Below are 14,291 nucleotides of genomic sequence, written 5' to 3'. Positions count from 1 at the left end.
TCGCAGTTTGGTATCATCTGCAAATTTAATCAGCATGTTCTCTGTTCCTTTATCCAAGTCATTTATACAGCTTTTCTTAACCTTTCCCCTACACCTACTGGCTATATGTTTGAATTCCTCTTTGGTGCTTTTCCCCATTATTCCATTTCTTGTACACACTTTTTAAAAAAAGCATCTAGCTGAAAATTCCTTAGTTAATTATTCTGGTTTCTTTAGCCACCTCTCATGTTTCTTTTTTATTGGAACATAAAATCTATTTTTAAAGAAACTTCCATCCATCCTGAAATCCCTACTCTTTCAGTATCCTGGTCCTTGGAACTACAGCCAGCAATTCCCTAAATTTACAGAAATCAGCTTTCTTAAAGTCTAGAATGCTTGCCAGGCTATACTTGGGTTCCCATAGTCCACCCTATTAACAAGGTCATTCTTATTGGTTATGATGAGATCTAAAATAGCTGAGCCCCTTGTTGCCACTTCCACCTTCTGGACAATGAAATTGTCTGCATGACAGGTAAGAAATTTGTTGGATTTGAGCTTGATTGCCAACATATATCAGTTGAAATCTCCTATTAATACTAACTGCCTCCTTTTTGAATATGTGCTGATCTCCTCCAGGAAGGCATCATCCATATCCTCAGTCTAGCTTGGGGGTCTGTAGTAGACCTCACAATGATATCCCTTTTGTTTCTCTCTCCCTTCATTATTACCCAGATGCTCTCAAGCTGGCTGCCTAGATTTAAGTCATCAATCTTTTAAAAAGTATAAACATCCCTAACACAGAAAGCTATGTCCCTTCCTTTCTTGCTAGATCCATGTCTCTGAAATAGGTTATACCCCAATAACTACATTCCAGTCATGAGACTCATCCCACCAGGTTTCAGTGATACCTACTATGTCATATTTTCAGTCCTGTATTAAGAGTTTGAGTTCATCTTGTTTATTTCCCATGCTCTGTGCATTAGTGTAGAGACATTTAAGCCCATGTGTTTTTCTCCCCCACCCCTGTTGTTTGTAGTGCTACCTGCCCTGCTCCTTCTTTAACACTTGGGCGTGTTACAGACCGCCTAGAAGGGGCAGTCTCGCGCCGCTGCTGGTTGCTGCGTCCGGGAACCGCAGCATCCAAACCGCGTGGTTCCCGGACGCAGCAAAGAAGCGCTTCTTCTTCCGCCCTGGATGAGACGCCGCGAGGCGCTACTCGCGCACTCGTGGCGTCACATCCGGTGTGTGACGTGCAGATGCTATGCATCCAGCACATAAAGATGGCGGTGCCCGTGCGTATACGCCCTCGTCATGTGCTAGGGGTGAGGCCGGTGTGGACGCTAGAAGAGCCCGTCTGTAACGGGCCGTGGTCTTTTCTCCTCAGCAAGTAGTGAATTTTTGCCCTCCAAAATACTGTCTCTCTCCTCAACATAACTCAGTTTAAAACTCTCCTGATCAGATTTGTAAGCCTCTTAGCAAAACCATTCTTGCCAACAGCTGTGAACTGCACTCCATCTCTAGCCAAAAGACCATCTTTGTGAAAAAGCAGACTATGGTCTAAGAATTCAAATCGTTCTTGGCAGCACCATTTGCAGTTTGCCAGTTGTTCACCTCTGCTACTCTTCTCTCCCTTCTTGGTCCCTTTCCTTCAACAGGGAGAAGATATGAAATTACAACCTGTCCACCAAGTCCTTCAGCTTCGTACCCATATCCTCATAATCCTTTGAGATTTTCTGAAATCAGTGCCTCCCAGTGTCATTGTTTCCCACATAAACCAAAAGGAAGGAATAACAGTGGGCTTGACCAGTCTTGTCAACCTCTCTGTTACATCATGAATTTTGGCTCCAGGGAGACAGCACACCTCATGATTCATCTTGTCAGGCTGGCAGATTGTTGCTTCCTCTGAGCAAGGAGTCCCCAACCACCACATCTTGTCTACTCTTAGATTTGATAAGGGATATTTGATGTGCAGATTCTTCCTGGGTTATCTGGATATTCTCTGCAGGCTGCTGCTCTTGTAGCTGTTCCATTTCCTCATTAATAAGGGAGAGAGCTTGAAATCGATTCTGAAGCTCCAAACTTTCTGTTATGTTCTTGGGGCTTCTATTTATGTGTGTATCATTCCTCCAAGCATCTGACTCCTGTGTTTGGGAAATGATTACCTCCTCAATTACATTTTCCATGTGTTCAGTGTCCAAGATGGTCCAAGAAAACCTCATGGTCTCTAATGATCCGAACATTAGAAACATGGGCCTCCAGCTCCTGGACCTTGTCTTCCAACAGGGCCATCAACTTGTACTTACTGCATAGGTAGCCAGTCACGGCTTCCAGCAAGAAAACAGACCCAGCTGTTGCAGATGGCTGCAAAAACTCCATTACTATCCATCCTCACAATTTGGTCAATCAATTACAAAGAGGAAAGGAAAAGAACTCTGTTGCTGTCCTTACACCTCCCTCCTAAACAATCATGTAACTCCCCTGTTTGCCTTGCCTATGTTGCCAAGCTCCAGTTGTCTTCCTTGACTGTTAGTGAAACTTTGCACAGCATTAGGTGCATGCCTCTCGCAGCAGTTATATAGAGCTAGGTTGCTAGCTCTTCCCCCAGTAACTCCCAGAAGCCCCACCTCCTCAGACCATGTACTCAGAGAGAGCACTTGTCAGAACAAACACACTTACCCAAGCCTGAAAATACACCCAGTCAAGGATATCCTCCCAGACTCACTGATATAACTGGTTAAAAATAGTAGAAAATTATGTTAAAAATTAGAAAAGTAAAAAAACATAAACACAGAAGTATCCCAGAAAGAAGCCTCCTTCAGAGGGATTACATATTAAAAGCCCGCCTGAACAAAAACATTTTTGCCTGCAGGCAGGAGAAAATCAGGGAGGGGGCTAGCTTAGCCTCCCACAGAAGCCAATTCCATGGAGTGTGAGGATCAGCTACTGAGAATGATTTCTCTCTCTTGGTCTCACCAAGTGAGCCTGTGATGATGGCAGGACTGAGATAAAGCCTTCCTCTGATGACTTTAAAGCTCTGGCAAGCCTGTATGGGGTCATACAGTTTTTCAGATAGTCTGGACTATCTTTATGGGCTTTATAGGTCATGAGTCATGACTAGCACTTTGAATGGTGCCTGAAAATGAACCAGTAGCCAATGAAGCTGTTTTAATCAGGGAGTTATATGCTTCCAATAACTGTCCTCGGTCAGCATTTTGGCAGCAGCATTTTGAAACTGCTGCATGTTTTGAACAGTTTTCAAAGCAGCCCCATGTGGAGCGTGTTATAGTAGTCCAAATGGGATATAATCAAGGCATGTGTCACCATAGCCATATTTGACATCTCAAGGAAAGGGCACAGCTAGCACACTAGTGTTAGCTTTGCAAAAGCACTTCTGGCCACCGCTGAAACCAGAGCATCCAAGTTCGGAATTGAGCCCAGGAAAACACCCAGACTGTGGGCCTGAGATTTCAATGGTAGTGTAACAGGTGAAATCCTTATTGCCTGATCTGTTTACTGACTGACCAGGAACACCTTTGTCTTCTCTGGATTAAGCTTCAATTTGTTTACCCTCATCCAGTCCATTACTAACAACAGACACTGGTTTTGTATCGACACAGCTTTCTTGGAAAGATAGGAAAGAGAGATAGAGTTGAGTGTCATCAGCATACTGGTGACAATGAACCCCAAAACTCTGTGTGACCTCTCTCAGCATTTTCATCTAGATGTTGTACAGCATGAGGGACAACTCAGAACCATGAAGGACCCATCAATACCTTCTGAGTCCACCCCTCCAAGAAAGACCAAAACCACTGCATAACAATGATCCAAGTCCCAACCCACAGAGGCAGCCCACAAGATACCATGGGCAATAGTACTGAAAATCACCGAGAGGTCCAGTATAGCCAGCAGGGATGCACTCCCACTGTTCAGTTCCCACTATAGGTCATCCACCAAGGCAACCAAAGCTGTCTCCATCCCATAACCAGACCTGAAGCCAGATTGAAATGGATCTAGATAATCATTTTCATCCAGAAGCTCCTGCAGATGGGAGGTCACCACGCACTCCAGGGCCTTTCCCAAAAATGGTATATTAGAGACTGGCTGATAATTATTCAAAATGGTGGGATCCAGGGAGGCCTTTTTGAGTAACGTCCTCACACAGCCTCCTTTAGGCAGGATGGAAACTTCCCTTACTGCAATCACTCCCCTTACCCACTTGGCTAGTTCCTTTCTAGCTACTTTCTGGAGTCAGGAAGGGCAGAGATCCAGTATACATGTGATAGCTCTCACCTCTCAGGCTGCACAAGCTGAAATCTATCCAATAACACATGACAAGCATGCACCAGATTAAATTCACTGGACCTGTCTTAACTACAGCATCCATGTCAGAGGAAATCCAAGCTATTTTGTTTGAAAAGCGTCTTGCAAATTCCTTACACCTGGCTGTTGAGTGGTCTATGTTCTCTTATTGTTAGTCAGAATGTAAAAGGCCTGGCCAATCAAAACAGCTCCACTGGATGATATTCTGTAGATGCAATAGTGGCAGAGAAGTACAATTTCTTTGCTGCCACCATTGCCATGGCATAGACCTTCTGATGAGATGCGGCTCATATTTGTTCATACTTGCTCTGAGACTTCCTCCATTGCCACTCTTGTCTCTGTCCCATTCATTTCATTGCTACCAGCTCCCTAGTGAACTAGGATGCTCTGCTTTGTGGGAGAGGACGCTTAGAGGCAATGGTGTCCACTGCCTTGGACATTTCCCTTCTCAAGACATAGCCAGAGCTTCAACAGAATCACCTGCCAAGGCAATAGGAAATTTCCCAAGAGCTGTCAGGAATCTATGTGTATGCATACATCTACTGCATAGACAATCTTAATTGCCCCTCCCCACCCTTGCAAGGCTCTGAGTACCAGTGAGTCTAAGCCCCACCAGGTAATAATCAATCAGTGACAATGGAACTACTGAAAGTTCCTCCCCACTCAGATCACTGTCATCTGCTGAAAATCGAAAAACATGCCCAGAGTGTGCCTTGCAGCATCTATGGCCCTAGATATTACTTGAGATAGTCCCATGCTTGTCATGGCAGACATGAAGTCCCAGTACCAGCTAAAGGGACTCCAACACCATTGCTGAGAACAATCACCTTAGGAAGGGAGACTGTTGAGCAGTGGGATGGGTGGTATATCAACAGAATCCCTATTCTGTCCCAGCCACCCGCCTTCAAAAACACACACTCATACCCAGTAGACTGTTGAACAGGGCACTAGGTGAGGGAGATGGCATCCCAATAGATCACTGCAGCTCCATCACCCTGCCCCCTAGGCCTTGTCTACTGCTGTACAGAGAACCCAGGTGGACAAAGTTGTGAGAGGTTTATTCTCTGCTCACTTCCAGCTTCATCCAGTCAGGTCTCTGTAATACAAGCCAGATCAGTATGCTCATCCAGGATCAAGTGTTGCATCAGGGATGTTTATCCATTCACCAACCTGCCATTGAGCAGCAGCATTTTCATCCCAGAGGGCCTGTTGCCAAGGCTGTCTAGGCTATCTGAAATGGGGGACGGCGTGGGGGTAACCAACATCTTGTCTCTCACATCTACTGTAATAATAGAACTTCTCATGCCATATCACTTCCTGCCCAATGCTATCCTAATGGCTGCTCCCTGGGCTGCTTCCCTTCCCTTGTAATGCATTTTGACATGCCAGAAGGCAAGCTATTTAAAAAGTTTTTTAAAAAAATAATAATCCAGATATGTCACTTTGAGCTCCTGAGAATAGAAGTTGGATATACATGTAAAAGGTCAAATGCCCATTGGCGGCAATAGAAGTTACAGTTTGCTGGGTTATACACCATTTGGCATATACTGTCAGAAATTTTTTGCAATAGCTTTATTATCATTTATATGAGTCTAAATTATAATAGTTTCTAAGAACAGATACAAGCTTTAACAACATTTACTCAGATGAATGATTGTGTTTGTGCTTACATTTATTTGGACTAAACACAAATGTCAGGCAGAGAAAAGAGAGCAGCATTCGATTTAAGGAAAGCATACTAGATCCTTTTTTTAAAAAACCTGATCAGATAATCCCAAACCAGAAAAGATGGTTCCAAGTAAGCAATTATGCATGATAAAGAGATCCATTATGGTATTCTTTGTGCATGCTTTGAAGATTTGAAAAATAAATTGATATTTGCAATTTGCTTATATTTTGGGATAGGCCATCTTCCAAACACTAATAATTGGGTGACGTTTTGGGAAGGTTGATACAGTCATTATAGAACAACTAGACCATACATATTTGACTTGATGATAAAATTAATTAGTTAATTCCAATTGATTCCTCCTATAGGTAATGGACGGCATGTACCACAGAAGCCTCCTATAGGCAACACGCGTGGTCCACCCCAGTTAGTGATTCCCCCACCCCCACCATACCCTCCTCCTGACAGAGATACTATGGAATCAAGTGTACAGTACAGTGAAGCAGAAGTTTCAGACCCAACCAAGCTGGTACCTAAACGTATGTTTGAATAATTGTATTTTCCTCTTCACTTCTATGCAGCAAAAGGGGCCTTTTCCAGACTTTCTCTGTTTTTTGTTGTCCCAGTCTTACATGTGTTTTCCTTTCCAGTGTGTCTCCTTTTTAAAATGCTTGATGCATGATGCGTAATGCTTGATGCATGATATGCTTGATGAATACAATAATTGACTAATATACTGAATACAAGAATATATCAATTCTTTATTGATAATAATCATCTTGCAAAAATAATTATTTGTAATGCAATGTTTCTTATATTTGAATGCTGAAATAAGAGTTGATTATTTGTTGTTGTTTTTCAAAATGTTATTGTGGTTCCCTCATTTTACTGAAATTTGCTTCCCATTTCCCATAAAGATACTTGTTAGAATTATTACTTAAGCCTACATTCAACCTAGACCTTTCTTAGAATCACAGAATCATAGAGTTGGAAGAGATCACAATGGTCATCCAGTCCAACCCCCTGCCATGCAGGAACTCTCAATCAAAGCATCCCTGACACATGGTCATCCAGCCTCTGTTTAAAGACCTCTGAGGAAGGAGACTCCACTACACTCCGGGGGAAGATGTCGAACAGCCCTTACTGTCAGGAGGTTCCTCCTAATGTTGAGGGTGGATCTCTTTTCCTGTAGTTTTCCAGCGATGGGGTGAAGGTATCCTGAAGAAGCGGGTTGGCATTTTATGACTCACTCTAATGCAGGCAGGACTTTAGATTTTAATTTAAAGAAGCCACCACTAGATGGAGCCAACCCCCCTTGGTAGCTTCAGTTTCATTTCTGCCTCAGCTCTGAACAGTTGCATTTCTCTCGGCTCTGCCTTTGTCCCTGCTTTCTCTACCTTAAAAAACAACTCCTTTTCCTTCATCCTCTGTCCTTCTTTGCTGCACTGCCCTTTCTCTCTCTCCTTGCCACCCCAGTCCGGTGCTGCCAGGAGACCAGGACCATGTCGGAGGCAGGGGACCTCGAGAACAGCCCCAGCACATCTGGGGATTCAGCGCTCCCTTCGCGGGGTCAGCCCAGATGCCCCATGCCCTTCGAGGACGGAGGAGAGCTTCTTGGCTCCAAGGCTTCAGGGGCCAGGTCGGAGGAGGGAGAACCCTCATCTCCGCACCTCTCCCAGCCCCACCGCAGATCCAGCTCCTGGGATCGGGTCCTGACCGCGACGGACGCCATCATCGACCCAGGAGTGGGTAAGCCCCCGTTGCCCAAGTCCCAGACCCGCAGCCGCTGCCTGCGGAACTATCTACCCTGATATCCTCCTTAATCTCCCTACAAGCGGCGGCATTAGCGGGACAACAGCCCAATTCCTCCACCATTTCCCTACTCATGGGAAAGGCGGGAAACTCTTCAGGCCTCCCTAATTCAAACCAGGACATAGCCTCCCCCCAGTGCGATGGCCAGGATGCCCAATCCAAACCAAGGGCCTCATCCTTCTGCTCCTCCTTCGAGTCCATTCCCCCCTCTGAAAGGGGCAAGTTCATTCCCAAAAAGCCTGCCATTAGGCCCCTCTCCAAAAAAAGGTGGGAAAATTCCTCTGGAAGCCTCATCCAGCCAGGCCCAGACAAAAATTAAAGAGACCAGCTCCCTCTGCTGGCTGACCCTCAAAGCCTAAAAAGGCAAGGCCTATTTTGTCATCTCACTCTTCCAATGAAGATGATGATGCAGAGATCCAAAACCCCTTGATAGAGGGGATGTAGAGTTCTCTGGGGATTATTTATTTCAGGATAAGAGTGATGAGGAATCTACCCCCTCATCCAACAGATTATTTCCATCTGATGATTTTCAGATTTTGTTAAAAAAAAGCAATCAAAACCCTTGAATTAACACCAAACACCACTACCCCTCAGCAGATAGATACTGACCTCCCACAAGGAGAAGGTGACTCCTTTCCCAAACCAGCTCAATCTCCCTTAGAGGTTCCATTTACCTCTGATTTCATGAAGGTCGTCAGAGAGGAATGGGCAAAGCCAGCAACCACACGCCCCAGTCCTCAGGCCTTCAAAAGATGTTACAATCTCCCTCAACCAGTCATGGCTAAACTACAGGTTCCGGTTGTGGATGCTCCTGTCTCAGCCTTGGTCACATCCGCCATCTACGCCAAGGACGGAGACAGCGCCCTTAAAAACCCAGGAGACAAAAGGGCAGATACAGCTCTAAAAAGTTCCTTCGAAGCCTTGTCTACAGCTATCAGGACCTCCTCAGCCATATCAATTTTGTCAAGGGCTGCCTTTTCATGGGCCAAGGATATCATACAAGAGATCCCTAGAGACAACACCAAAGTCTGCCAGGGGGTTAACAAGCTTCTTAAAGTCCTGGCCTTTTCACCCGACGCTTTTCTGGATGTCATTCAGCTGAGCGCCCGAGCTCAGGCTGCCTCCATCCCAGCCAGGAGACAGATATGGTTAAAAAATCTGGATCGTTGACGCCAGGTCCAAACAAAAAAAGACTTAGAAAAACAGTGGCACACCTTGGATGTCTGGAGCGCCATACAAGCATATATTAAACGAACTCGCCTCTTTCATACCACCGACAGTTGATTTGTCTCCTTTCACAAGAATTCCGTGGAGAAAAAGGTGTCATCAACGACACTCTCCAGATGGATCAAGGATTGTATTTCGACCTGCTATTCCCTTTCAGGTTCTCCCAACTCAGGTCCCATTTATGCACACTCCACACGCATTGCATCTACCTCAGCTGCCCTTTCCACCAACGCTTCACTGGCAGAAATTTGCAGTGCAGCTACCTGGTCCTCCTCATCGACGTTTGTTAGACATTATCGTTTTGACTCCTTTCAGTCTGCCGAAGCTGCATTTGAAAGGAGGGTACTACAGGCCATAGTACCTAAATAGTTAGCCTTCCTGTTTGAAATCCCACCCTAGAGGAATTAGCTATGTTATATCCCACTTATTCAGGATACCTTCACCCCATCGCTGGAAAAATAAACTTTGGCTTACCTTGTGAGATGTTTGTTTTCAGCGATGGGGATGAAGGTATCCTCCCCTCCCTCTATATGGTGTTGATCTTCTGGCAACCAGTTTGAGAGGATGATTATCCCAAGAGGTTATTTAGTAATATTCAAGGCATTTGCCTTTCTTGTTCAAAGGGTTCGATGTTATACATTGATTGTGTTGTTTTTCTATACTTGTTATTCTTTTACTGATAATTTTTTCGGCTATACTAGCAACTGAAGCTACCAAGGGGGGTTGGCTCCATCTAGTGGTGGCTTCTTCAAATTAAAATCTAAAGTCCTGCCTGCATCAGAGCGAGTCATAGAATGCCAACCCGCTTCTTCAGGATACCTTCACCCCCATCGCTGAAAGCAAACATCTCACAAGGTAAGCCAATGTTTATCTTTCATCCATTGTTCTGTTCTCTGGAGCAGCAGAAAACAAGCTTGCTCCCTCCTCAATAAGACATCCCTTCAAATATTTAAACAGGACTATCATATCACCTCTTAACCTTCTCTTCTGTAGGCTAAACATCCCCAGCTCCCTAAGTTGTTCCTCATAGGGCATGGTTTCCAGACCCTTCACCATTTTAATCGCCCTCCTTTGGACATGCTCCAGTTTCTCAACATCTTTTTGAATTGTGGTTCCCAGAACGGGACACAGTATTCCAGATGGGTCCTGACCAAAGCAAAATGCATTGGCACTATTACTTTCCTTGATCAAGACATTATACTTCTATTGATGCATTCTAAAATTGCGTGGCCTTTTTAGCTGCAACTTGTGGTCTACTTGGACTCCTGGATCCCTTTCACACGTAGTTTCATTCAGCAGATGTCCCCCATACTATATCTGTGCATTTCATTTTTCTGCCTTAAGTGCAGTACCTTACATTTCTCTGTGTTGATTTTAATTTTGTTAGTTTTGGTCCAGCTTTCTAGTCTATTCAGGTCATTTTGAATTTTGATCCTGTCTTCTGGAGTATTATCTGCTACTCCTAATTTGGTGTCATCTGCAAATTTGATAAATATGCTCCCAATTCTGTCATCTAAGTCATTGATAAGGATGTTAAATAGCACTGGGCCCAGGACAGAACCCTTTGGGACCCCACTGGTCACTTCTCTCTAGAATGAAAAGGAGCCATTGTTGAATACCCTTTGGGTTCGGCCGGTCAACCAGTTACAAATCCATGTAACAATTACCTTGTCTAGCCCACATTTTACAAGCTTGTTTGCAAGAATGTCATGGGGAACCTTTTCAAAGGCCTTACAGAAATCAATATATATTATATCCACAGCATTCCCTTCATCTACAAACTGTTAATTTTATCAAAGAAAGAGATAAGATTTGTTTGGCATGACTTGTTTCTGTGACTTTTTGTGATTATGGAATTGCCTTTTTGTGATTATGGAATTGCCTTCTAGATGTTCACAGACTCTCTGTTTAATGATCTGCTCTAGAATCTTTCCTGGTATTGATGTCAGGCTAACTGAATGATAACTGTTTGGATCCTCTTTTTTCTCCTTCATAGTGTCCCTTCTTTCTGTACCTCACCATACAAAAGTGTTGAAGTGAACAATCATTGAATAATTAATTGAACTAGTTGAGGAGTAACTGGGAGACAAATTAAGCAAAAGTAACTCTTGGAATCCTTTTTTGAGCAGGATGTTTAAAAACAAAGTTTATAGTTTAATAAAAAATCACACACACACACACACACATTTAAAAATAGAGGTTTTTAAAATAGAAACAAAAAATACATGTAGCTGCAGGCTGGAATAGAATACAGTGAGAGGAAGGAGATATTGAAAATCAGTGAGTGCCTGACTTGTTTAAAGCATTGGGCTTATAAAAACTGAGTTTTTTTTAAAAGAGTGCTTGATCTTGCTAAAGGTTTTTTGCTTCCAGGATTTACCAATACTAAGGCGGGATACAAACCGCCGCTTTGTGGCGCTTCCCTGCCGCCGCCGTTTGCTCCGCGTGGGAGCTGCAGCAGCCAAACCGCGCGGCTCCCGCGCGGAGCAAAAAAGAAGCTCCAAAATGGAGCTTCTTTTGCAGTCGCGTTTGCGACGTAGCGAGGCGCCAGGGGCGCACTCGCTACGTCACAAAGGACGCGACACGTCTGGACGCTATGCGTCCAGTACGTAAAGATGGTGGCGCCCATGTGGAAGGGGCGCCGCCATCTTGTACGTATAGGATACGTACTAGGGTTAGGGGGGTGCGGAAGCACCGCCCCTTCCTAACCCTAGTACGTATCCTATACGTACTATATGGCGGTTTGTATCCCGCCTAAGCTTATCCTAGCACCATTTACAACAGCTACCTTGCATTTTATTTAAGGTGAATATAAGAATTATGTTAAATGGCTAATATAGTTCCTGGAAGTGTCTTGAGTAAATACTTCATGACAATTACAGCTTATAAACAAAGTTTCTAATATGAATGTTCCTGATCTGGATCTGTTTTATGAATATCAATGCTTCATAACGCCTATACTACCATCATTTTAAAAAAAATTATTGAAAATTTTTATTGAGAATTCAGACAGCACAACAAAACAACACGACGGACTTTAAACTAAAAACATCCCTAACTAGATCTAGCCTATACTACACACACATATAAACACGAAGACTAACAAATAACATCTACTCTAACTCTGTACCTTCTATTACCTAATAACTACCTAAACACATTGTACTACACTTAACTAAAACAATTCTTCCTATCTTGTGCATGAGAAGAATATTTACAACTTCATTTGTGATCCTTTTTATCTTCTCTCCTAAATTCAATATTTTGTCTGCTACATCTTAACAAAACCTATTTTCTAATAAACTCTAAACTTCTTGTCTTTCTTGGCCATTTTATTTAAATTTTAATCTATATACATGTAGTTATCTTGATTCTTATTACATTTGTTACTATTTCTTTAAGTCCATTAATCTTTAAATCCTTCTGTAAATAGTTCATCTTCTTGTTGCAAGTAGATTATCACGTTTTTCCAGTCTTTATAGAAGTCTTCCATATTCTCATCCTTCAATAACCGTGTCAGTTTGTCCATTTCAGCCAACTCGTATATTTTTTCAATCAATTCCTTTAAATCTGGTATATTCTCTTCCTTCCATTTAAGGGCCAATATTATTCTTGCTGCAGTAATTAAATAAAATATTATTCTACCATGTTTTTTTTCTAACTCATTGTCAATTATATTCAGCAAATAAATTTCTGGTGTGAACTCCATTTTTATTTTCAATATAATACAAATTGTTTTATGAATCTCTTGCCAATATTTCTTAACTTTTGAACAAGACCACCAACTATGAAAAAAAGTTCCATTCTCTTTTAAGCATTTCCAACATTCATTGTTTAATCCATATATTTTGGCCAATTTTTCTGGTGTTATATACCATCTATAGAACATTTTGTAATAATTTTCCCTAATGTTTTGGCTCTGTGTATATTTTAACCTTTTGTTCCAAATAAATTCCCATTGGTATAATTCAATGTTATGTCCGATATTCTGGGCCCAAATTATCATATTGCTTTTAATGGTCTCTTTTTCTAGTTCAATTTTAGTAGATATTTGTATAATTTTGACAGTAGTCCTTTATTGTTAGAGTTTAATAATTTCTCAAATTCTAATTCCTCTTTTACAATTAAATTATCCTTCTGATCTACTTTAAATCTTTCCTTTAGTTGCCATCTTAAATACCAATGTATTTTGTAGTTTTGGTTTGTTCTTATTCTGATTTAAATCTATAATTGTTAGTGTCCTTAACTAATAGATCTTTGTATCTTAACCAGTTCCTTACCTCTCCTTTCTGTCTCCAGAGAAATGCTTCTTGGGGGGAAGTTTCTAATGTAATTTTTTCACCAATTTTTTTCCTGACTCTATCATCATTTTGTTCTGCAACGTTGGCCATATCCACCTTCCTGATGATCAGCACTCTTTGGTTTTATTGCATTCATGCTTAAAAGCCTATGACATGACTTCACTATGGTTAAAAAAACCCCTTAGCTGTTCCAGGTTAAAAAATGTTTATGTAATACTGATTATTTAAAAAAAAAAACTTTTTGGTATTTAGGGAATGGTATCACTACAGTGGGAAAAACAATTTGAAGAAGGAAATTTTTGGAAGGAAAGAGGCATGACATAAAAAAAAGGTTTAAGTATTTCCTACTCAATAACTCTTCCTCTGTTCCTGATGGCAGCTTTCAGTGACTTCTTTTCAGTAAAAGTTATTGTACATCACCGTGAGAGCTCTAGATATTAGGCAGGATATAGAAAATACATCCAGGAGTAGCCATGTTGACCTTATTGCAAAGTACAATAACATCCAAAATTCACAAAACAGTGATACCTTTATTGGGACAACCAAATGCACAATATATAAGTTTCTTTTCTTCTTTTTTTATAATAGTCTTTATTTTATCCAATAAATTAAAACCATTGATAGACATTTCTTACATTCAAAGACATCATATTGTGAAAAAAGAGATTTCCACAAAAAAGATAAAAAAATAAGTTTACAATCTTTCTTGAAATTGTTTGATGTCTTCCTTTCAGAATTCCCCTTCGTGACCCTTTTCCGTTACTTCCTTTTGTTCCTGCATTTGTGAACAATACAAAATGAATGTCAATTGTCCCTCGTATCGTGTTTTTGTGTTGTCTTCAATAGATTATACATGTTGATATTATATACATACATAGAATTGGAGAAAAGAGACTAAGTAAAGATAGACGTCATCTTCAAAACCCATAAAATCTCTTGTTAAGAATCCTTTCCTATCTTCTGGCCATAAACATTTATAACAG

General features: G+C 41.8%; 1 protein-coding gene across 2 annotated transcripts in view; it reads left to right on the top strand.

Annotated features, from left to right (window-relative positions):
- The window catches only part of COBL (cordon-bleu WH2 repeat protein), a 192,699-nt gene that overhangs the window by 99,911 nt on the left and 78,497 nt on the right, over window positions 1-14,291 (top strand). For both annotated transcript variants that reach the window (XM_089532471.1, XM_089532470.1), the window contains exon 9: window positions 6,337-6,507. In XM_089532471.1, the coding sequence (XP_089388597.1) occupies window positions 6,337-6,507 (171 nt within the window). The remainder of the gene's footprint in view (window positions 1-6,336; window positions 6,508-14,291) is intronic.

Source organism: Sceloporus occidentalis, unplaced genomic scaffold, assembly GCF_023333645.1.
Source record: "Sceloporus occidentalis isolate IW3139 unplaced genomic scaffold, rSceOcc1.0.p SCAF_7, whole genome shotgun sequence".
Taxonomy (NCBI): Eukaryota; Metazoa; Chordata; class Lepidosauria; order Squamata; family Phrynosomatidae; genus Sceloporus; species Sceloporus occidentalis.
Note: the sequence above shows the minus strand (reverse complement) of the source record. Positions and strands in the feature narration are given on the sequence as shown.